The sequence below is a fragment of the Populus trichocarpa genome, chromosome 6 (genome assembly GCF_000002775.5).
Source record: "Populus trichocarpa isolate Nisqually-1 chromosome 6, P.trichocarpa_v4.1, whole genome shotgun sequence".
NCBI classification, from domain to species: Eukaryota; Viridiplantae; Streptophyta; class Magnoliopsida; order Malpighiales; family Salicaceae; genus Populus; species Populus trichocarpa.
The window spans coordinates 9,835,791-9,861,734 of record NC_037290.2 but is presented as its reverse complement, the minus strand read 5'-3'; the positions used below and the strand labels follow the sequence as shown (position 1 = coordinate 9,861,734).

The following is a 25,944-nucleotide window of genomic DNA, read 5'->3' as shown; positions in this document are numbered from 1 at the left end:
GTTTTCTGCCATCTCATAAACTGGAGAGAATGTCTAGTGATTTGCTCTTGCAAATTCCTCCGGCAACACCCTTGTTGCCTGCACACTAAACAGATGCTAGCTTAAAATAGAAACTAAGATGACATAAATGATTAAGAGATGGCTCCTTTTTTCAAAATTTATGGTAAAAAATGCACTCAAAATTGCTCAAGAAAGTTGTCTTTGTAAATGCGAGTTTCTCTACCTGGAGCTTTTGAGTGCTTATTATTGGCTTGTGGAAATATAAAGATGGGTGATAGCGGTGAGAAAAAAATCGATTAACCAATAAAATTAAAAATATTGAATTGAGAAAAAAAAAACCATAAAATATAGATTTTAAAACAAGGAAAAACATTAAGTTCAGCTCGGTTTTGATTTAAAAAATAAAACTAATTGAATTCGACTGATTTTAAACAAAAATGAACCACCTTTAAGTAAATCTAATATCTTTTAGAAACCAAAAATAACCATGGATGCAAAAGCTAGCTCTTTTTTTTATAAAAAAAAGAAGAAGAAAGAAACTCTTACAAATATTTTTTATTTTTTATTTTTTTATTGGTTATTAAAATGAATATTAAACTTTGTATATATGTTTGTAGTCCAGGAGAAGTGTTTTGTGGTTTTTTAAAATTATTTGTGGTAAAAGAGGGTGATGATGGACCAAAACAAGCTATGAAAAGCCTAAATCCAATTAAATTGAACATGTTCACCTGGTTTTGAAAGGAAAATAAATAAATCTAACCGAAAATGCTGAACCTTGATGAGTGATGGTATTTATGTATAATAACCAAAAAAAAAAAATCCACAAAAGAGGGTAGCATTGTATGCTTGGACTTAATTCTCTTGGAAAATGTAGGAATTTTGCTTGGGTTGCTAACGCTTCCGTGTAACATACCCGGTGTTGAATTACTTGCTCATTAACAGTATAAAGTAATAGAATGGGGATTAACGGTACGTCCTCTCACGTTAACATATTCACCCCACAATTTATAGCTACTTTTTCCCATTTTTAGATCATTTAAGTTTTTATTTTTTATTTCAGTCACTTATCTTTTTATTTCTTTCAATTTCATTCCTCTTTTTATTTTTTTCAATTTCATTCCTATAAATTACATTTGCATGGTTTCACGTGTTGGGATAGGTTTTTATTTGCATGCTCTTGCATATGAATTAAAAAGAACCCACACCGAGGCTTATGGCCCAGCGGTATCTGTATATCTGTCACCCTCACGGTGTTTTACCTGCCTACTAGGCTTGCAGGGTGTTTAGTGGGTCCGGGGATTAGTTATGGTACGCATAAGCTGACCCGGACACCTCGGATTAAAAAAAAAAAAAAAAACTCAATTCTGTCTCTGTAAAATCTTTGAATGTGTCATGGAATATTCCTACCTGTTCCGGATGAAGAAAAAACTCTCAAGCATGTGGGCTTGAGAGATAAACGTCCACTGCATTGTATATACGAAAAAGCCTATTAGGCTTACAGGGTGTTTAGTGAGTCCGGGGATTAGTTATGGTACGCGTAAGCTGACCCGGACACCCCGGATTAAAAAAAAAAAAGAAAAAAAAAACTCAATTCTGCCTCTGTAAAATCTTTGAATGTGTCATGGAATATTCCTACCTGTTCCGGATGAAGAAAAAACTCTCAAGCATGTGGGCTTGAGAGATAAACGTCCACTGCATTGTATATAAGAAAAAGCCTATTAGGCTTACAAGGTGTTTAGTGAGTCCGGGGATTAGTTATGGTACGCGTAAGCTGACCCGGACACTCCGAATTAAAAAAAAAAAAGAAAAAAAAAACTCAATTCTACCTCTGTAAAATCTTTGAATGTGTCATGGAATATTCCTACCTGTTCCGGATGAAGAAAAAACTCTCAAGCATGTGGGCTTGAGAGATAAACGTCCACTGCATTGTATATAAGAAAAAGCCTATTAGGCTTACAGGGTGTTTAGTGAATCCGGGAATTAGTTATGGTACGCGTAAGCTGACCCGGACACCCCGGATTAAAAAAAAAAAAAGAAAAAAAAAACTCAATTCTGCCTCTGTAAAATCTTTGAATGTGTCATGGAATATTCCTACCTGTTCCGGATGAAGAAAAAACTCTCAAGCATGTGGGCTTGAGAGAACAACGTCCACTGCATTATATATAAGAAAAACTTGAGAGAACAACGTCCACTCCTAAAAGAAGAAGAAGAAAAAACTCTCAAGCATGTGGGCTTGAGAGAACAACGTCCACTGCATTATATATAAGAAAAACTTGAGAGAACAACGTCCACTCCTAAAAGAAGAAGAAGAAAAAACTCTCTCAAGCATGTGGCTTGGATTTCCAGACCTAGGCACACTTAGTTGTTTTTTTTTTTTTTTTAATTATAGGCCAACGCTTGGATCTAGTTTGCTAAACCCATCAACACCTAGCCTTTTTTTCCTTTACATTAATCTTTTTTATTTAAATATTGATAATGTCATTTATTTTATTTTTTAAACTTTTGGGTTTAACTTTATTTTTAAATAGATATTGATTTTTTTACATGTTTTTTCTAGTTTCATAATACTTCAAAAATATTAATATAATTTATCTCCAATTTTTTCTTTTTATATTTTATATAAATTAGTTGTATTTGTATAGCGCATTCATAAAAACATAAATCCGTTGTTATGAGTAACTGCAATTAGCCTCTAAGATAAAATAAATAAAAACAATAAATATAAACCCCGGGTAAAATCTTTGACAATAATAAAAGAAAATATTATGAAAAATGGGGAATATTCCTACCTGTTTAGGAAGCCCGCCTGCTCGCACCTAGTCAAGCCTATGACCCGTATAAGAAGTGCAATAGAATGTGTAAAGAATTCTCGGTTTAGGGCACAGCCAAAATCATCCGTTGCATTACTGTTGTCTCCACCTGCGAAGAAGCAGCCTTCATCGCTCGTGCTGGCTGTGACAAGTGAACAATTGGCTCGATGGTCACATTTCACACTTCACACTGCGGCAAAGGTGGCATCTGAAGCCCCATAAAAAAAACGCCATCTTTAAATGGTCAAATCTGCTACCAGTAATCATTTTAAATGCAAGTCAATTTGCTGTCACGCACACATGCAATATAGATTATAATTGCAACGTGACAATGGTGTGTAACATCAAGCCAATTCAACAAAACTTGTTCTATTTTAATTCGGCTCAACTATACAACGATCATCTATTTGGCCTTTACAGAGTATTTTGCTCGCAAAGCAAGACCTAATCCAATACGTACGAATTGGGTGTTCGCACATGAAAATATTAAATACTTCAAAAGTTATTTCTCTTTTGCCTCAACTCATTGAGCTCCATCTCGATGTCAGGATCTCGGAATGGATTGTTTGAGTTGGTGACAACTGTTCTTCCGGGTGGAAGTTCTCCTTTCTGTTTCAGAGGATCAAAGAAATAAGAGTTGTCAAAGAAAAAGGAAATGGAAGTTACACAAATTTTACAACAAGAAAAGTCACAATGGAAGCTTTAAGCCAATCAACAATCTTTTCTTCTTATGCTCACAGTACTACCTCTGTCTTGTATACAGAAATTATTTCAATCCATAATCATGTAGATTTCATAATTTCTTGTCCTGGTTCCATGGTCACCATCCATGATACGAATACCAGGATAAGATTATTTACAAGTAATCAAACAGACTATGACAGTAATTATTTAGCCCTTGTTGAGTTGAGCTATATATGACAAGAAAATCACAGGGCACCTTTTTTCTCATAAACTAGTAAGTTGTGTAAGGCAAACCTTTGAGCTACCAGCAAGTTCCTTCTTCAGATTCTCAAGGTCGTCATCAACTGATGAGCCTTCAAGCAATGCAAACTGCATATACAACAAGCATAAAAGAATGGTAAGGATCACAAAGAAATCTCCTTTTTGGAAAGAAACCATCAATTGTAAAGTTAAAAGTGCTATTTGATATGGTAATATGATTGGGATGATCAGCAGTTGGTTTTAAGTAGGAATTGGAGTAAAAATCATGCAGAAATATATAGTTCAATGGAAAGTTTCAGAAGTATGTTGTCATAGTAAAGGCAAAAAGTTAAAACTCCTTTACTTTTCAAATACCCTAATACGGAACTTATCTGTGTTATTCCCAACAGCCCACATTAATAGCTACCCTTTAATTATACATCATTCATCGTATTTATGTACTGAATGAGAATTTCTTCTTCAAGACCCATTTGAAGGACTACACTTGAAGTCAGATCCATCACGCATTTCAGCTTTCAGGGGTAAAATGTCTGCCAAATTCTATTCCAACGGATGTTCAGCCCATCAAGGGCCAAAGAAGTCATGTTCATGGAAAGGGACTCAAGAACCTCCCCTTGGGTTAGAATCAGGCCTTTCCTTACCATATTAGCAGTTTAACATCAGTTAATAAATAGGAGAGGAGAAAGAGTAAGCCATTGCTGCAGAAAGGAATTGGAACTAGAAAACCAAAAAGAAGAGAAGGCTAGCCAACCCAGCTTCTCAATCATGTTAATCACAATTGAATTCATTTCTATATAACTAATGTTAGCTCTGAAATATGAATAGAGAAAATGAATTTGAAGTTAATTAAATTTGCTAAATTTACAGACTTTTAAATAGGGCCTAACTGCATGCTTGTGTGGTTTGGCATGGTTGAAATCAATCTCACAATTGTACAAATGTGTGCATGTATGCATGTGCTAGTGATGCAGGACAAAAGAGATTTGAAGATGAACTTTTTTAAGCTATAAGCAAAAAGATTAAAGGATTTTTTTTTTCTTTCAAGTCTAGATCAACTGTTGATGATGATTCTACATAGTTTTTAGGGTTTAGGAACTGTGTTGAATTTTGAGGATTTTCACAAGTCCTAAAAGATCGATTAACTGTAAGAACAATTAAAAGCCTATGCAGTGATACCAAAGTTAATGCGAGACAAGAGAGATTTGCAGATGAAGTAAAAAGTTAAGAAGAGAGAAAAGAAGAAGCTAAGAAGAAAAAACCAAAGAATAAGAAGCAAAAGCTGAAGAAGAGAAAGAATGGGGGTTGGAAAAGTCCACAACTTTGCAAATTTTATTCAATTCATCAACAATTGTCTAACATTTAGAAAAGTAGGATATAAATATTTAAACCCTAACTAGAAACAAGCAATTGGGCTTATAGCCCACTAAATAAAATATCTAACAATATTTAAATCAAGCTTAATAAATAAAGCCTAATTAATAAACCTTAACTAAAAGTTCAAATAAATTAAACCAAAACATAAACTAAAGCCCAATCTTTCAATGGTTTGGACTACCCTCCATCGTCTATGATCATACGAGTACGTAAACAATATCTCGAGTCCAGTGTCCCCACCAGATAGTTTTAGACAATCAGTTATGGAAGTTAGGACATGCCTATATGTCTTCGTGTTTAGCATATTTTTATTAACAATTCAAAATTAATAAATACATAAATAAAAAGTTGCCATCTCATTGCACAATAAGAATGTAAAGGTCAACAAAGCAAACATGGATGCTTCCAACAATTTAGAAACGGAGCATTGGACAGAGAACAATTTAGCTCAGGAACATTCTTAAAAATTATAGAAGGCGAAAGTATAAAAAATAGTTGAAGGAGAAAAATAAATACCTTTCCATCAAGCTCGTTTGTAGTTAATTGGCCAAGAGCTTCTGCTTCTGATTCCATTGCCAATACTATCAAAAAGGGAGAGGGGGCGGGGGAGCATACAGAAAAAAGATCTTAGATACAATTACGTGTCAACAGTATTCCACACTATGCAATAATCCAGGACAATCAACAAGGGATCCAGATGCCTTGCCGCAAGCATGATTTTTAGAGACCAATAATCACATTTGATCAAGGATAAACATAAACAGCATCCAACTGAAGGTACTATGGATTATTCAATGAAGGAACTGGTGAATAACATGGTGCTCTTAATATCCAAATTGATAGCTCAGGGGAGAAAAAACATTTTCAAAAGGGGGAGACTGCAACTTTCAGATGATGCGGGAGAAACACAGCTGAAATTTTTTGGTCAGCCATGTTAGTGGAGGATACAGAGAAGTGATACAGTGGATGCTAAATACACTGCATGAATATGTAACAGAAAGGATTCGAATTGACATCAACAATAGACATCGTTATATGAGCATCAATAGACTGGAAAGCAATGGAAAAGTTAAACACACAACCTAGGTAACTATCCAGGTCACAGTTACAAAGAATCAATTTGGAGACATAATCATTGAAACAAAATGAGAGAAAAGAATGATTGTAGCTTGATTGAGTTTTTGGTAGACTGACATGGAAATAAAGGAAAACAGTTGTGTGCATATAGTGTGATGTCTACATGTAGGTGTATTCTAGAACCACTGATATATCACACGTCATAATGTTCTGTTTCCAGAGTATATTATCTGAAACTGTCAAAATCTTCACATAAGATAGGAGAGGACGGCAGGAAATGCATACCAAACAGAATTTCAATGAAGAGATTAGTTCCAAACACCTTACCTTTCTCTTCCATTTTTTCAAAAGCTGAAAGTGCATTACTTGTATTAACATTTCCCAACATTTCATTCACTTTGGTTGCAGTCCTACAGGAACACAGAAGTGCACAGCAAAACAAGCATTAGAAAGGTAACACAAAGAAATAAAGCTACTAAGAGAGGGGAACTAGGGGTAGAGACAACTTTGCAGACTGAGCACGTGCTTTCAGAGTATCTTTCTTTGATTTTGCCTCCTGTATCTTGCTCTCCAAAAGCTACACATAAAATCGATTTCATTAAAAGCAACTACCACAAAGTCATTAATATATCACTATAGCTATTGAAAAGATGAAAACCAAAAATTAGAAAGGAAAAGCAGCATGAAATATGGCCAAGTAAATTTGAAAATCTTTACCAAAAGGATTCTAAAAAATGTCACTTGTCAGCTTCCCACACCAAACAAAATCCTAAAACAGGAGAATCTCAAGCATCTTTTAAAGTTTATCTTTGGTTTATTGTTACAAGAAAGGAAGGGAAGGCAAATTGCCTCCATATCTCTCCAACTTACTTCCATTTAAGAACTCAAATTATTACTATGCAACTGATCACAAACAATAAGTTAATACCTTATTTCTATCTATGCCTCTTCTTGAATTCAACCCAAAACTAAGTAGGAATTCGACATTTATTGAACATGTTCATTCTGTTCCTGGCAGGAAATATATTTTCTACCATATCTCATAAATGTTTATGTACCATACTTCAAATAAATTCATGAGTACAGGATGAACCATTACCTAAGAATGTTCAGTTAATGACAGGCCAAACCAATGACAATACACAAGCTATTTTCACAAGAAGCACGATGTAGGAATCATAAGAATATGCATACCCGAGTATTAGAGATGAGATTTTCAACAACACTTCTCTGTTGATCAAGTTGTGCTTTGAAAGAATTAGCATTATCCTGCAAAAATGAAAGCAGAACAATTAACTTTCCCAAGGATTCCTTTGTAAATTTGACAACACTTCCACATTCAGCTTGCAACATCTGAACAACTCTTTGTTTACAGTCACACCTGAATTCTCAACAACAAATAACAGCAACTTCCACATTTGTTATTTTAGAAGTAACAGTGTTCAGTAAACATGAGGGAATTAAGCTTTTTGTTTTGATGGTGATAAAGAATGTACTTGATAAGAGGGCATTAAGTTGAGGAACAACCCTATAAAATATTTGCTCTTCTAGATTAAGCATTATTTATCAGAAGCTGCTGTGAACACAGAGCTGCCAATCAAAGTAACAACATTCATAAAAAATCATCTATCCTAGGTTCTTTACAGACTGGGGATACTCAAAGTAGAAAATTATGAATTGATAACAAATTAAGAAAATGGAAGATATTAGTTACTGATGTGTTCTCATCATCTAGATTGAATTACTCTTTGCTAGCACAATATATTAAAGCAGTAATAAAATAAACAAAATTACACGATCATAAAGTATGAAAACATATGATGGAACTAGCAGAGAGGTTACATCTAAATTAACCCACAAATTCTTATGGACTGTTAATTCAAGAAAAAAGATTTTTCCTTTTCTCGCTCTCTTTCTCCATCTCTTTCCGACAGCAGTGCAACAAGGCTTGAATGCCGATGCAGTAGCATTTAGCATTGTTAACCTTGTTTGATACCAGTAGACCTTTAGTCCAAGTATCGTTATTGCTTTGTAATGCAGAGGTACATGGTGCAAAACAGAAGCTAGAAATGGACAAATTCAAACACCACATAGTCTCTTTCAGGAACATTGAACTTACAGCATAGGTTTTACGCCTCTTAAGAGCTTCACGTGCAAGGTCTTCCTCCCCCTTTTGAAGAGCAAGTTGTGCCTTACGGTACCTACACAGTGCAAAATAATGCTTCATTTATACCATAAGAATGCAGTCAAAATAACAAATCTAATTGAGTTTTCCCTTGTATGTAATAGTAACTCCAACCATGGTTACCATTCTTCAGAAGCTTGTTGTGTAGCATTATATTTATTTTCCAAACGCTTTTGAGAAGCCAAAACCTAGAGAAAATATAAAAGAAGAACATCATAAAGGAAAAGGAGGAAGAATAAAGAAATTCCACACAGGCAGGATATTGAGAAGCCTGGACATTTTATATTCATTAATGATACTGCCATTTTGGTGTTAAATACTTAACATATTATACCTTCATATATGGAGGAAGAAGAAGAGAAAAGATGAAGAGAAGAAGGAAGAGAGAACCAATAGTAACTAAAGAAGGAAACAAATGCAAGATCAATTACTTGTGCTGTGGCCTGACGCATCTTTGTTAGGTCATCATTCATTTCAAGTACTGTCTGCTCTAGAATTTTCTCAGGATCTTCAAAGGAACTTACAATTGCATTTGCATATGACTGTGACAGAAGAAAGCTAAACCATGTTGGTTAATGTAGAAAAAGTAACAATTGTTAGCAATGGTGGTCATTAACGAACACCACAGTATCAGTCCATAAATGCAGGTAAACAATCCAGGATCTCACCTTCACAACTCTAGCAAACCGATCAAAAAGGTTCATACGAGTTCCAAGAGCACCTCCACCATGTCCATAACAATGGGACCGAGTGGATAGACCGGTCCTAATCCTAGTAATTTTTAGAGCTTCAACTGCAAGCAAAATTAAATTCAGCAAATATATGTGTTTAAACGCACAAGTGCAGTGCCAACTGCAGAAATGTGTGTATTCTGAATCAGATTGCTGGCATTTATATAGAGATACTCTGTTATGCTTGTGACAATACCATTATTAAACTTGTTAAAGATCTACATCAAATTACTCAAATTCAGAATACCAAAAGCTCACAAACAACATTCAGCCCAAAACCGAACAAAACAATCAAGAACATCCATACAGCCAACCCCATCAACTCTTGTGACTTGTAACACTCTGTTGAATTCATTGGTCCTCAAACAATCAGCCCCTACCAAACTCCACCTCACAATCACAACACTCCACCGTAGACATTACAAATTTATCCAAAAGGGTCTCATTATTTATCACCCCTAAAAGAAACCAACTATAGAAACATACAATTGGGCTCCACACAATTACTACTCTAAAGCTAACAATTGCCTATCCTTGTATAATTTTTTGAATAAGAAAATCCACACAAGACAAAGAATCCAAAAATCCTTCACTCATATCGCTAAAAAAGGCCATTAACATAAAAAAACAGCGAATTATAGCATCTGGGTCTCCTCTCAATTCACATTCAACACTATAAGGCACCAAACTTCGATGGAAAAAAGGACCTAAATATCCAAAAAAGGATCAAATTTAGGGACCAAAATTAAAAAAAAAAAAAAACACATACCTATAAACACATACACAACAACAAATAAAGCACGTACCTCCACCATTGAAAAACGATGTCTTGAGATTCCTCCTCTTCACCAGACTCAAAATAGTATTATTGTTGCTGTTGCTGTTGTTGTTGGAGCTTGAAGAAGTAGAAGGAGGGTGTGGCAATGGCAGGGTTAATCCTGAAATTAACTGTGATTTTATGGCCATTTTTAAGCGAGTTTCAATTTTGCTGCTTTGGTAATCATAAATCTTTGGCTTTCTGGATAGAAGAGGAAGAGACCAGGATCACTCGATAACACTTTTGTCAATTTCGGTTTTTTATTACGTCTGAGCCGGACCCTAATATCGCAAGGTGAACCGGGTTCGATTTTATTATTGCTGTTGTTGTTAATTAAATTAATTAATTATTAAATTATTATTAAAAAGAAGCTAAAACTCATCGTCTTTTTCCTTTACACATAGAAACAATCTATTTGTATTGTAGTATTGCTCATAGTTTTTTTTTATTCTTTGATTTTTTTATCACTCAAGTTTCTTTTTTAATTTAGTCCTTTATATTAAAGTTAATTTGGGATTGACATAGATGATTTATTTTGGTTAGCTTGATATGAGGTTCTCAAAAAAAAATTCCAACATTAGATTTGTACTTGATTTGTCAGAATGAAATTCAATTTTATTGATTCAAGATTATTAAAACTTGGAGACTAAATTAGAAATTGAAACAAATGTTCAACTCATTTTTTGCCAAATCATGGACTAAATTAAATAAAAGGGTGATGTTTCCTAGCTCGTGTAACACACGCACCATCGTGTGAGGAAGTCTACCATATTATGGCGACACGTGTGACTTCCTCCAAGCTCCTAAGATGGTCTTCCTTCATGCCTTTGGAATAGTTTAGGTGTGGCTTTTTTTTCTAACAGTGTGTGATGATGGCATGGTTCTAGTGATTCATTCTTTTTTTCTTTTATCTCATCTTTCTTTTCTCTCTTTTCTTCTTGATTTCTACATCTTACTCTCTCCAAAATAACAAACAAGGCTACCAATTGTTTTTATATCAAATTTAATTATTATTATTTTAATTATTATTTTTAACAACAAATATAGTTCGGTTTTGTAAAATTAACGTTCAATAAATCATGGAATGATGTTTGAAATCATGAACATATGAGACAATGCAAAACAAAATAAATATTAAGAAAAAAGATGGAAATGCAATATTAGAGGAAAACACAATCAACTATGGATTGCAGCAATGACCCATAATGTTTTCTTTTTCCTTTTCCTTTTTTTTTTGTCATTTCATTTTTTTTAATCACTAGATTTTTTTTTCCATTTGATCCTTTCATATTAAATTGATATACGATTGGACTTAATGATTTATTTTGGTTGGCTTGATATGGGGTTTTGGCAATGTCAATAAAAAGTTTCGATATTGGGTTAATGCTTGATTTGACAAAATAAAATTCAATTTGATTGATTCAAAACAATTGAAACTTCAGGGATTGAATTTGAAACTAAAACAAATATTTAGCCTCTTCTTTTTCACAGTGCATGAGCATATTTTTTTTTTTTTTTAATCCCCTAGGTTTTTTTTCATTTTTGGTCCATGTTTCTTGAAGTTTTATGTTTTGGTTCAAAACCTTATTTTATTTACTTTTTAATCCCTAGATTTTAGAGATGAGAAAGAGAGAGAGTCATAAGGAAACATGAGAGGAGAGAACAAGTGTGTCAGTTTGCCACAATCCAACCACCAAAAAAGTTGTTCTTGTTGTCGATAAGTTTCATCTAATAAGAAGAGTTTCGTTATGGTTTTTTAACCTTTCATCTACGAGGAAAAGGTAGATCAGGGCTCGAGAGTTTTTTTAATCGAGTTGATTTTTCATTTTTAGGAAGATTAAAGGCTAATTTAAGGTTATTAACGGGTTTATTGAGGTGTCTAGGATGTTTTCAGGTTAAAAAAGTGTTGGAAGTGGGTTTTGTGTTAAAAAGGTTTAAACTCAACTTTCTAGCCACCTAAGATGGACAGTAATCATACATAAGGCAACACATTGTATATTATTCTTTATACACACACACACACACACACACACACACATTTTCACAAAGAATATCAAATACAAGTTTTTTTCTTTACTAAAACTTGCTTTTGTGATTCTGATAAGTTGTTATTTAAAAAATAATTATTCTAGTAAAAAAACTATCATAAAAAAAAAGTTTGTATTAATAAGATAAAGAGGGTTTTAGTTAAGGAGATACCTTCTTTTAGATCTTTAGAAGTTTTTTATATATATTTATTCTAATTACTTTTAGTTTTTAGCGAACAAACAACATGCCTCCAAAAGCTATATTCAAAAAAACATATATGATAAGAAAAGAAACAATTATACTATAAAATAATTTTATTTCAATATAATTTAAATTAGTGCTTTTCTTGCAAAAAAAAATAATCTTTCGACATATAATTAGATGAAAATATTTTAAGAGCTTCTCACAACATGAGATAAGATATATTAATCTACATCCATTTTTCAACTTCTTGACTTAGTCTTTGGTTAACTTTAACAACTTATTTTTATATTTATTGACATATATAATTCTCGATTAATTTTATTAAAAACACATATAAACTTTTAGTTAGTTAAAAATTTTCTCAATGCATAAAAATGCATTATAAGCATCTATGTATTTTTTTCCGTTACAAAAAAACCTTTTTGATACAAATTATAGTGAAACGCAAGTCATTTGACTAGTTATTATTGTTGTTTTTGTTAGTTATTTGCTTCTTTTTATTTATTTATTTATTCATATTAGCATTTTAATGGGAAAATGAAATGCAATTGTTAGTAGGTTGAAATTAGACAAAACTAAATAACACATGATACAATTAAAAAAATTGACAAAAACATATAAATAAAATCAGAGTTTTTGCCATCTTATTATAAAGAAAGAATTTTTTTTTTAGTGTGTGTGGACATGAATAAAGACTAGTAAGGCGTGTGAATGTGGTATAGGCATACATTATAATTGAATAATTAATTTTTTAGCCCATATCAAATGGAATGATTAGCCTTCATAGATCTTGTTGATGATAAATCATAATAAATTTAGATGGTAATTGCGCAACATGGTTTGAAATCGTACCAATTACTCAAAGTGGTTTCAAACCGTACCAATTACTCAAAGTTAGATCACAATTATGTGAACAAAGCAATGAAGATCATAAGTTATGGTGCATGGGTTTCTAAACCAAATAATAATAATAATAATAATAATTTGTTTTTTTGTTTGGGCCACATGCCCAATTGTTGTGGTTTAGGCATTTGCTCAAACAACAACATCGTGGCTAGAAGGTGATAACCTTTTGTCACTGTTTGAGCCTCGGTCTAATGACTACACCCAGTAAATTATCACTTCTAGAACGCACTTTTTTTTTAGTCTTGGTGAGTTAAAATACGTCACAACACACAACCTTATACAAATAATATTTTTATGATTAACTAACATATTCTTTATGCCACTACATATTTTTATGCAATGCACCATCTTTTCTAGCAAATAGTGATAGTGCACCACTCTCTATGTAAGGCAAACATCTTTTTCTTGATTAATGACTATTTCTAGTCAATGTATTAGTGACGTTCATCAACCTTTCCACAAATGAAAATGTTAAACATTATAACCAATGATGAATACTAACATTTCCACCAATCAATCGCAACATAGTTAATAATAAATTGTTTTAATGCCATAATTAACAATGACTTCTCAATCTTGGAAGAATATATAGCTTTTGTTTTGATGCCATAATTAATAAACTTGATGATGAATAGAAGAAAGTGATAGAAAAGATGAAACTAGACTTTATTAACAAAAATTAAAGCTTATGGGTAAAACACTATTGTTATTTTCTCTGTTCATCATCTCACAATTCACCGTGGATTGCAAAGTGAATTTTTTTAATTTTCAATTTGGCCCTCAAACTTTTCTTTAGTATAATTGAGCTATTTTGAGCCCAAATTGGAGCCAAATTGCATATTTCTTTTGGGATGGAGGTTAAATTAAAAGATAGAGGACTAAAGTGAAAAAACATATAAAATAGATTGCAAGTCTGTAATTTGTTTGAAAAGTTACTTGGTACTAAACTTTATTTTTTTCTTTTTTTATCCTTTTTTAGGTGGAGGAGAGAGAGGAGGGTTGCTAGATTTCAGCTTAGAGAGAGAAAGTTGTCGTTGGAGAACATTTCGGCAACCAAAACGGTCGATTTAAGTGTCAAAAGATTTCATATGATAAGGAGGATTAATATTAGGTTTTTTTACCTTGAAAACACCTAAAAAATAGATGTGAGCTTGGTAAGATTTTTGGTTTCGGGTTAATTTCAGGTTTTGGGCTTGACTCCAATGATGAAAAACTTCCTTCCACCACGTGACTGGATTCCATGCAGCATCCTCTTCCTCAAGAGATGACGTGTGTCGGTTGTTTCTTGGCATATTGTCACCGACAATGTTTTTCTCTCTTTTCTTCCTTGAAACTCACACTGACCATTTAAAATTTCATGGTAGCCCTCTTAGTTGGGTGTATTTGAGTGTCGGTCCTTATTCTTTGATTTGTATTTTTGGTCCTTGGCTTTTTTGTAGGTTTTTTATTTTTCTTCAATTTCATCCTTCAAACTAAGTTTATTAATTTTGTTTCTTTAATTTTGATCATGATTCTTTTTATTTCTTAATTTTCCCTTTTTATAAACTTTGAAATATTTTCAATTTTATCCTTTAATACAAATATTTAATTTGTTATTTTTTTTAATTCAATCCTCATTCTTTTGGTAATTTCTTCTTTTAATTATTTTGTGAATTTTTCTTTTCAATTTAACACTTGAATCCAAAATTATCCATCATCTTATTTTTTTCAAATTTGATCCTCATTCTTTTAATTTTATTTTTTTATTGGATCATTTTGTATAATTAATTTTCTTTTAATCTCATCCTTTCACATTGATTTATTGAAAATTAAGCTTTGTGATTTTTTTCAGGTTTAGTGTTTCTCATCAAATGGCCCGAGTCACGAGCTTTATAAGTTAACACGGGTTAACATTATTATTTTTACTTATATTCTTTCTCAATCTCATGACCTGACTCGTGGATTTGGCAGGTTAATCTGAGTGAACTCGCACATTTTATATGGCCTTTAATTACTCTTTATTCTTGTGGATCCTTTGGTGTGGTTGAATTTTTTTAAAAAAATTCATATCCTTTAATATTTAATTGGTAGAGAATTGGGTTTCGTGATTTTTTCATATTTGGTATTTTTGGTCAAATGGCCTGAGTCATGAGTTTTAAAAGCTAATGATGGTTTATATATATATATAAAAGGGTTTCATGATTTTCTTTATTTTCTTTTCTATCAAGTTACTCGATCTCATAAACTGACATGTGAATTTGGTGGGTTGACCCGGGTGGGCCCAAGTCTAATTTTGGCTTATAATTGCTAATTATTTTTTATCCTTTTGCATAATTGATTTTTTTTCTTCAATTTCTTCCTCAACATTTGATTAGTTAAAAATTCAGTTTCGAGGTTTTCCATTTTTTGTGCTTCTTGTCAAATGACTTATGTCACATGCTTAATAGGTTAACACGAGATGACATCGTTTTTTTCTTGAAAATTGAGCTTTTTGATTAAACTCAGGTTTGAGATTTCACGAGTTAAGATTTTGAAAGATTAAGTCGGATCTAGGAGATTCGCTCGAGTTTACTTAGTTTTTAACATTATTAAATTAGGGTTGTTTTTTATGTTATTAAATTAACTTAACTTATTAAACTCAGTCGATTTAATGACTTGAGTCTTAATTTTTTTTTACTTTTTTAGAAATCCTAGCATCGCCTTAACTCTTTTCTTCTTACTTTTTAAAAAATCTAGCATGACCCATGACATTGCATCGACCATCAATATAAGTTTATCGGATTGCTTGGTGTGGTCGAGGAGATGTTGTGTTTTCTATTGGAGGGAGAATTGGAGATCCACGTCTCTCTGTCCCCTCCTCTCATTTGATTTAGAGGACATTTCAACCATTTATAAGGCTGTGTTTGTTTCTCGAAAACTGGTTTCTGGAAAACTACTTTCCAAACTTTCCTGTGTTTATTTGCCATTAGAAAAGTTGGTCAATAGAAAACACTTTCCGGTCAACGGAAAACACTTTCTAGTCAAAGAAAAATTTAGCTTGGTTTCTAGAAAAATATTTTCCTTTTATTTTGGGTGGAAAACACTTTCTGGAAGTTGTGAAAAATTTAGAAGTGTCATATTATTTGCTTATTATATCAAATTTGGTCCTCAAACTTTTGATTACTATATATATTTTGTTTTGAATATTTGTTTTTCAATTTCATCCCTTAGAATTTAATTTTTATATTGATTTTGATCCTTATTTTTATAATTGTTATTTGCTTTTTCCTTATCATTTTTTAATTGAAATTTTTTATCTATCAAATTTGGTCCTCATTCTTTTTATTGTTACTTATTTTATTTGAAATAATTTATGAAATGTTTATTATTCTTATTTTAATTTCTTCATCTTTTAATTTCTTTATTTTTTAGATTTGATCTTTATTATTTTGATTATTATTTATTTTATTTGAGATAATTTATGAAATTATATTTTTTTTCAATTTCATTCTCATTCAACCTTTTAATTTGTAAGATTTGTTTCTCATTATTTTAATAAACTTGAAAATAATAAAACATTAATAAGTTATTTTCCAGCTCATTTTCCATGACATAACCAAACACTGGAAAAATATTTTCCAACTTATTTTCCATTACACTATCAAATATCATAAAATAATTCACTTTTCCAGAATTCACTTTTCCGGAATTCACTTTTAAAAAATAACTACTTTCCAGCAAACAAACAGGGTCTAAGTGGTTGTTCTCGATTCTCGCAAGTGAAGGATATGAATATGAAGATCATGATAACACATGGAGAAGGTGATGTATAAAAGCAACAGTCTCCCTAGCATAGTTTAAGGCATATATTTAATATGAGTCTAGGTTTAGACTTTGCCAATTGTTTTTTTAGGAGCTGTTTTTTTCTTTTCTGCTCTTATATGTTGTGTAATTGTCATGCAATGAGCTTTAAAATTACCCAATTTCAATCAAGGAAACTTTTTTTTTTTTGATAAATAAAAATCCTAATAAAGTGATAAGTGTAATCAAACAATACAATCAAAAACTCATAAAAAAGTTCAACAATGCAAGTTTTAATAGTAAGGAAATAGTTAGGGGCTAACTTGTGAAATCCTGAAAATGATTTTAAGAATCTTTTATTGATTTGGTATATTTAGAAGAAAAAAATTAGATAATAATTTCAAAGTTAAAATTTATAAAATCAACATCTTTTATTATCTAAATTATTCTTTTAATAATATTATCATTAAATAGTTGATTAAATGATTGTAAAACCAACCATTTTAATCAACCTCACGACAAGGCATACGTGAACATATAAATCTCAACTTAAAATACATTAATTTTTTCTTTGGAGAAATTATATTTAACATCTTATAATTAATTATTTTTTTACTTCAATTTTTTTAAAAAATTATACTTTACATGGTAGATTAACATAAATTTTTAAATAAAAAATAATCAAAATTTTTTATGCAGAAATTCGAACAAATAATAGATGATCCATCAAAGAATTAAGAGAGGTTTCACAAACACAATTTATAAAAAATGATGAATCTCAAAAAGCACCAATAATCACCTTCATCTCTCTCCAACTCTTTTTTTTTAATATTATAAATTATGTTTTTTAGGGTTTTGGAAATTTTGAATGGATTTGGTTGTTGTGTAGAGGATGAGGATGAGGATGAAAAGAGTGTAGTCAACGTAAAGCTCGATGGACAATTAATGTTGTATCTTCAAAATTCCTCTTGATTGCCCTAATTATCCTATTTTAATTTATCAACAAAACCCATTAAAATGGGGGGCAACGAAGACAATCCAGGAATTGTGTAAATTGATTCGAAAGGAAAATATTTGTTGGTATCAGCAGAATTTATTTTATTGCTTGTACACATTGATTGAAATTATAGAAACTATTCATAGCTGCTACGTATAAAGGATGGACAAGGCTCGTGCATCTTTGCCCCGCGACGGCAGTACAAAGAGAAGAGGTGGCCACTACGGGTGAGAAAAAAACTGAAAAATTAAAAAATTAAAAAAACCAGAAAAAAAAATTAAAAAAACCGGCTGGTTCGGTTTCAGTTTTATAGATTTAAAACTGAAAAAACCAAACCCAACCCAAACCGGAAAAAAACGAAGCCAAACCAAAAAATCGAGCCAAACTGAAAAAACCGAGTCAAACCGGTTTGAACCGGTTTTTGTCCTAAAAAACCGAACCAAAACCGGTCGATTTGAACCGGTTTCAGTTTTTTTTTAAAAAAAATTTCGGTTTGGTTATTTTTTTTTTATAAAAACCGAACCGAATCGAACCGAAAATGATCATCCCTAGCTACTAGGGTAGAAGAGAAAGGGGTTGCTAAGGTTGTCAATTCCGTTGCGGTAGGTGTTTCGTTTTTTCAATTGGAATGGAATGTTTCGGTTTCGGAGTGTTTCGGCGTGCCGTTTCGGAGTTGTACTATTCATATATATATATATATATATATATATATATATATATATATATATATATATATATATTCAACAAACATAATTCAAATTCAAGATAAATTAATTATAAATTATGTAATACAAACACAATGCCAAACAAATATAATTTTAAAATTTAAAATATTTCTAAATAGTCAAGATTAAATAGATCTTTAACTTAAAGTAATTCAACTTAAACAAAATATCAAAATATTATGAAAGTAAAATATTTTAACACAAATATTTTAAATATAAAGTTAGGTTAATGTTATCAAGGCTAATGGAATCTAAAACATCCTTTGTTTTGCTCAAATTCCTACAAAGTATAAACATGAAAAAAACAACATGAATATAAACCATATATATTAGTGATAAATCTAATTTTAAAAAATTAATATCATTGTTAATGAAAATAGTAATAATAATTTTCAATATTATTATTAATATCATTGTTATTGAAAAATATAATGAAAAAGAACTTTTTATAATTGGGTGGTTTAATTAATTAAATTGAACAAGGTTCAATTTGATTCAATGGCTTTTCAAGAGCGGAACGGAACATGTGGAATGAAATAGGAACGTTCCGGGTGGAATTTAGCCGAAAAATCTGGAACGGACCGAGATTTAAAATGAGATGAAATTTGTTTCGTTTTATTCCGTTTTTTGAATTGGTATGGAATGTTTCGACCATTCCGGACGAAACGGAACGGAATTGATAACCTTGGGTGCTATTGCTAGAGTTTTTTTAAACTTGTGGCAAACTTATAATTTTAACTATTTTGTTGATTTTTTTTTTGTGAGGAAGCAATATGTTATATAATTTTAAAAATCATCTTGATGCTGAATGTTTTTCAATAATAAAAACAGAGTTAAAAATGACCTCAGCGTAATTTTTATTTATTTATTTTATCGAAGATAGGGATTTCATTTAAAAAAGAAGGGGTGCTTCCGCCGGTGAAAGCAACAACTTGTTAAAAAATCTTTAGAAAAAACAAGAGTAAACAGCACATTATTTTCAAGTAAGACCAATTCTAACTAGAGTGAAAGACAGCGACAGCAAATTAGATCCTCACCTTTGGCGCATTGGATCTACCGCCATGCTATACGGAGCAGCATTGGCGTGGGGTGCGGTGTTTAACCGCTGGGTTAGAGGGCACGAGAGCGACGTCAGATTACTTGCTATTATTCGAGATTGTGAAAGGAGGAGGGTCATTTGTCAAATGATCTTAACTTTTCTGGACTGCTTGTGTCCAAATCCGTCTATTGATGTGCCATAGTAGTTGAAAATGTCTTTCCTATAATTAAAGATATGAACTCAAATTTCTTGCTATTTCCATTATTTACACCATCTAATCTAATTTTTTTTTTTAAAAAAAAACACTAAGACTTTTACCATACACTCGAACTCTGTGGATCGGGGACCGTCTACGGTCTATCAACAAAAACTCTTGTTCTTTTGAAGTTATCCCGATTAAATCAGGGAATTGAATTGATTATTAATGAACAAAAAAAAATATTATCTAGACGAGTTAGTAAATTAACTTTAAATTAGAAAACTCAAACTTGTTTAAAAAATTCTCGGGTTTTCATTCAAAAGAATTTTTTGGCTAGAAAAGGCAACTTTACTACCTAGTTTTTTATGTTTGGTCAAGTTGTTAGAAAATTAGGTAATGATTTTTTTGGCTCAAAAATTTATTTTTTAAACTGTTTCATCATAAAAACACCTAATAAACATATTTATGATGCTAATAAACTAATGTATCAACTCAAAACACTTTTAAATTTGTCTTAAAATACAAAATCAAATTGGAAAAAGTTATCTCTCAACCGTGATCAATTTTTTTTGGCAAGATGAAGGGAAAAAAACACTTCATTGAAACTCATTTCATCAAATGTAATTCATTGACACCAAGACAATCTTTTTTCATGGTGAAAACATGGTTAATCGACAACTCTCTTTCTTTCATAGTTTTTTTATGACCTTTTCTTTTCTTTTTAAACCTAAGGACTATAAAAGAAGAAAAATAAAGTCTTGGATCAAAACTGAAATTTCAAAAATAAAAAAGACCATGAAGAAAAAATAAAGGGACAAAAAAGAATTTTTTCATACAAATTTGAGATTAGTCACAGTTTCACTGTGCTATATACTTTAATCCTCAGTTTTTTAATTATGCTTTTCTATATTAAATTTGAAGAAATTGGTCATTAATTTTATCACAAAAGATGCAATTAATAAAAAAAAGGTTTAATTATCAAAATATTATAAAATAAAATAAAATGTATTGCTCTATTCTACAATGAATTGGGAGAGTGTGCCTTTTGTTATACGGGGATCGTTATAAATATATATAAGACAGACTGCAAGGACTAACTAATTAATTTTATTTAATCCATCGGAACTAGGTTATTATTAATTCATATCTTACCATAACACCCAAATAAAAAATCATTATAAAGAAGCGGCGCTCACAAGTCACACCACTGTTAGAGTTCCACTCTATCTCCAGCTCCCACTCTTTCTCCATATACAGCACATATCTTAATTCCTATTTGGTTCCTGGAAAACGAAGGAAACAAAAATCAGAATTTTCTCTGTAAGTACCTATCTCTCTCCGTCTTGAATGTAGTGAGCGCTCTGTTTCTTGAAATCCTGTTGCTTAAAGAGAGAGCAGGGCCATAAATGCTTCATTTAGATATAATTTTTTGAATTTAAGGAGTTTTTCCATTTTTTTGCTTTCTTTAAGTGAATTTCAATTTCTATCGCTGTGCATGTATTGTTAATATAGTGTTTGCTGAATTGGTATTTTTTTCCCCTTTCAAGTTCAGGTAATTTACTTCTCGAATTGATGAATTGGGTACTTTCTTTTTCTGTCAAACTGAGACAAAAATCTCAAATTTTTTCCAGTGTTACTTTACTTTTTTGATTGGAAAACGATGGGAAGGGAAACATTTCAGTGAGCTATGAGACTAAAAATATTGTTCAATTTAAATCAGTGGTTTATTTCATTTTGTGTTCTGTTTTAGTTGGAAAGTGAAAGGAATTGCCTTTGTGAATCCCAGAAAAGAAAATCAGCCGTTGCTTCTTTTTTTTTTTTTTTTTTTTTATAAATTCTGTTTAATTGCTTAAATTTCTGAGATATTCACTCACCGGTTGATGTAGATCGAATTTTTATGTACTGTGATTTTAACTCCTTTTGTTTTGTATTTCTGCTTGGTTATTGGTACAAAGATCTGCAACAATTGTAATTCGGAACGTCAGTAAAGCCCATTTTTGTTAGCATACAAAATGTAGATGTAGTGATGGAAATTTCACACCATGGACTACCAACCATGGTTCGATGTAGGACTGGGGGGGCTAAACGGTACTTCAACACAATCTGACTGTTGGATTAAAAAAATATATATATTAAGGCATTGCACTTGAATCCCATAACTTAGATCATACTTCTCTGCTAGCCAATAAATTTTCTTTCTTTTCATCTGCTTGGATTCGCTTTATTTGATAGGGTTATGTTACTTCAACTGCCTCATGATAACCCGGGAGTGAAGCAAAGTACATAGTTGATTTCTTTTCTTTTTTGTTTCATTTGAATGTAAACTTGTAATTTGATTAGACTTAGTGATATGTATTTTCATCTCAGTGTTGAAGCTGAAAGAGTGTTATATTGCCTTCAAGTAGGACATCGGATTCAAAGTTGAAAGGAGGAGGAGCAAGCCCCAGGATACTACTCTGAGGTTCACAAGAAAAGCAAAAGGCAGAAAATATAATGGGAAACACAACGCAAAAATCCCAGGAAACGGAAGTAGAAGAACCAGGACAGCTACAACAAGAAGAAGATTCAAACTTTACATGTGAAATTTGCATCGAACCTATGTTAGCAATCAGGAAATTCAAGAATGGTAGCCTGTGTAAACATCCTTTCTGTTTGGACTGCATAGCCAAATATATCGAAGTAAAAGTCGAAGAAACCACTGGCTGTATTGAATGCCCTGGACTGAACTGCAAACAATTATTAGACCCTCTCTCATGCAATTGCATCATCTCAAAACCGATATTTGAGAAATGGTGTGATCATCTATGTGATTCTACTGTTTTAGGGTCTGAAAGCTGCTATTGCCCATACCAAGATTGCTCAGTGTTGGTTTTGAATGAGTGTAGGGATAAGCTAACGAAAATAAAATGTCCTAACTGCAAGAAAAGCTTCTGTTTCCTATGCAAGATTCCATGGCATGCAGGATACCAGTGCAATGAGAGCAGACATCTAAGAGATAGGAATGACATTCTGGTTGGTGAACTGATTGAAGAGAAAAAGTGGACTAGATGTTATAATTGTGGTCACTCCGTTGAGCGAGTTAGTGGTTGCAGAGATATGAAATGCAAGTACGCTCTCCCTCCCTCCCTAACTGCATAATATTTGTGATTTAGATTTTTCTTTCTTTAACCAACAAATTATATGTGACAGGAGATTATTATAGTTTGGATTATGCAACACTTTTTCCCATACCATATATATATACATGATAAAATAATGGGGAAATGACGTAGCCTATCTTTATATAATATAGTCAATGTTCAATATGTCCTTATATACTTAATTGAGCTAATTGTGTCGCCGCCAAATAAGTGTGTTTCCAATTTATTCTTCCAATGACATCTTCCGGCTAAAGCATAAGCATTAGTCATGTATTATATCAAAAATGACGTTGAGGTAAAAAGGAGAATTACCTTAACTTGTCTTTACATTTTAGGCGTAGTTTCCAATATGTCCTTAAAAATTTAATTGCTCTCGATTTGTCTTTGAATATAGTGTTATTTTCAAACCGAGGCAATTAAGCTTTTAAAGGCAGATTGGAGACTGCCTCTAAAATAGAAGGACAAGTTGGGCTAATTCTCCCTTTTATCTCAGGGTCTTTTTTGATATAATATTGTTTATGTGCTCATCACGTGACTGAAACATTTTAGAGCTTAGCTGGAAAGTGATGTTGGAGAAACATTTAGAAACTCACTTATTTTGCAGGGAGACAATTGGCTCAATTAAGGATGCAAGAACAGGTTGGACACTGGCCCCATTATATAAGAATATGCTGGGCTATTTCCCCTAAAGCAATACAAAGCAACATTATATCATTTAAAGCTCATCAGAAGATGCAGTTATAATAGCTGAAAACATATAAGTTCTTTATATGTATATGAAAAACTAATGATTTGATAGGTTAATTCGGTTAAACTGGATTCATGTCGAACGTTAGCATACTTATTTGAGAACTTGTACACTTGAGTCTCAAAGTTCTATGTAGTCCTTATCACAAGTACAGCCGAATTCAAAATGTGGGGTTGAAGGTTTCTTCCATTCAAAACGAGTTTAAAGAACTAGCTCTGCGTAGGCAGATTGTATGTCAATGTAATCTTTCAATTTAACAATATGTATAGTTCTGATTCGTTTTGATTATTAATGCAGATGCGGGGTTAGGTTTTGCCATCAATGTGGAGGACCATTCCATTTCGGCCCTTGTAGCCACAGGCGCTGTGGAGCTGTTCTTTGTAATCTATTCATTTTTGTGGTGTTATCAGCTTTATGCTACTTCTTATATTTTGAAATACATTCACGCTCCAGAAGGTAGACTGTTGCATGCACAAACTGAGCCAAGGAGAGGGGGTGGATTCGAACTGTTATAGCCGTTGTTAAAATGCCCCGTTTCAATAATTGGCACTGTTGCAATAACAAATTGCAAGCACACGACTTGTGTGTGCTCTCTTGCTAGAATAAAGGATTAGTTAGTTAGGGGAACTCTCTGGAAGGAATGCTGTATATATATATATGGCACAGCTGTAACAGGGCAGTGATATATAGAAAAACATGATGAATGCATGATGAGTGGCTATTTACTTTGCCCACACTTTTTCACGGTTACATTCCTTGTTCTCCTTACATAACAACCCCTGCCTGAGTACTGGATTCTATTCCGGTAGGCTCCATAGAAATATCACTTGGACCAACTAGTAACCAGCCATGCCTCCAGACACCAGAGCACATGATCTAAGGCGCTTGGAAGAGTCTCTTGAGTCTGCCAACAAGGAGCATATAGCGAAATACGATCAAGTAACCAAGTTATTGGAAAATGGATAGTCATGAGGTGAAGTTTGGGTTGTATAACTTGGGTTAGTTTTGTTCCGTCCTTGAACGTCTTTTTCCTTGGAAGAAGAAGAACAACGAAACTCCAGATAGCTTCCTCACTTTCAGAAAGAAAGTTCATCGTCTTGGTATTTTATTTTCTTGCACTTGTGCTCAAATGCTGGCAAAATGATTGAAAGTGAAACACTTCGATATTGTATGATTCTGATCTATAAAGAAACAAAATTTGTCCAATTTAAGTGGTTTATTTCACTCCCTGTTTCATTTGTGAATTCCCAGGCTATACAAGGTAGTTGCTTCGTGTTTGTCTAGTGCTGGAAAGTAAGAAATTACAATCCTGTATCTCATGCATCAACAGTTGCTGGACAGATTAATTAGTAAGCTGATCTTTTAACTAAGGGTCTTCCAACCCCGAAGTTTTTGAAGCTTCGGTCCAGTCTGATCGAGGCTTCACCAGCGCTGACCAGCTTGCAGGAGGGTGATAGAGAATAAAACTCCCAGATACAGTATCAGCTGCACATATTTCTTTCCTTATTTAGATAATTCAATCCTGTTTTGTATCCCTGTAATTACTATAATTCCAGCAAGCGATCCTTGACCTATGTTCATAACAGTATATAATATACTATGCACAGCACTCTGTGTGCCTTTCTCTGCATATTTCTTTTTCTTTTTATTAGTTCCAGGATAAAATTATTGCTTGTTTCATTGACGGAAGAGCTATAAAAATAAGGTAGGTTAGTTTTCATTTTGAACCCTATTTATTTATCTCTCTTTTGGAGATGAAGCAAAAGGACATGACATTCCGAATCGATAACTTTGGCATTGTGATTGAGAAATGAATACGGCAAAATAAAAATAACACCAAAATAAATTATCTAGTAGGTGGTCTAGTAATAAAAGATATGATGTTATTTGAGACTAAGGGGTTTGTTTTCCCTGTAATCTCATGTTCGAGCCCTGTAGTTGCTAATATGATGGCTATTGGAGGCTTACATGGTCGTTAATTTCAGGAACCGTGAGATTAGTCGAGGGAAAAAGAATGTTGTGTTCAGATGATGTGTTTTTACAAATAAAAAAAATAAAAAGAGTTTCTTTTAGTTTTCCAAGATAAACCCTAGAAGTTCCAAAAATTTCCATTTTCATTGGGGCTTGAGAGGGCGATTTTCCCTAATTTTCCCAGCTAGCATTTTTTTTCCAGACAAAATTAACCCTACTTTTTTCTTTTAATAACAATTGTACCCTTTCTCTATATGTAATCTCTTGCCCTAACTCTTTTATTAACAAT

General features: G+C 32.3%; 2 protein-coding genes across 8 annotated transcripts; one reads left to right on the top strand and one right to left on the bottom strand.

Moving 5' to 3' along the window:
- Nucleotides 1-3,045: 3,045 nt before the first annotated feature.
- Nucleotides 3,046-10,192, bottom strand: LOC18100149 (membrane-associated 30 kDa protein, chloroplastic). Its single transcript, XM_006381341.3, has 11 exons — nt 9,929-10,192; nt 9,060-9,184; nt 8,823-8,933; nt 8,515-8,579; nt 8,326-8,407; nt 7,401-7,475; nt 6,713-6,783; nt 6,534-6,616; nt 5,646-5,710; nt 3,789-3,863; nt 3,046-3,419 (listed from the first exon to the last, which is right to left on the bottom strand). The coding sequence occupies exons 1-11, from the start codon at nt 10,086-10,088 to the stop codon at nt 3,306-3,308; spliced, it is 1,026 nt and encodes a 341-aa protein (XP_006381403.1). The 5' UTR covers nt 10,089-10,192; the 3' UTR covers nt 3,046-3,305.
- Nucleotides 10,193-20,948: 10,756 nt separating this feature from the next.
- LOC18100148 (E3 ubiquitin-protein ligase RSL1) lies at nt 20,949-24,890 on the top strand. 7 transcript variants are annotated; one of them, XM_024602905.2, is made up of 4 exons: nt 20,949-21,116; nt 22,164-22,903; nt 23,541-23,575; nt 23,982-24,890. In XM_024602905.2, the coding sequence occupies exons 2-4, from the start codon at nt 22,290-22,292 to the stop codon at nt 24,197-24,199; spliced, it is 867 nt and encodes a 288-aa protein (XP_024458673.2). In that variant the 5' UTR covers nt 20,949-21,116; nt 22,164-22,289; the 3' UTR covers nt 24,200-24,890. The 7 variants fall into 7 exon arrangements, with proteins under 7 accessions (XP_024458673.2, XP_024458676.2, XP_006381402.3 ...); XM_024602907.2 differs by having other exon boundaries at nt 20,952-21,116; nt 22,199-22,903; XM_024602906.2 differs by having other exon boundaries at nt 20,956-21,116; nt 22,202-22,903.
- Nucleotides 24,891-25,944: the final 1,054 nt, after the last annotated feature.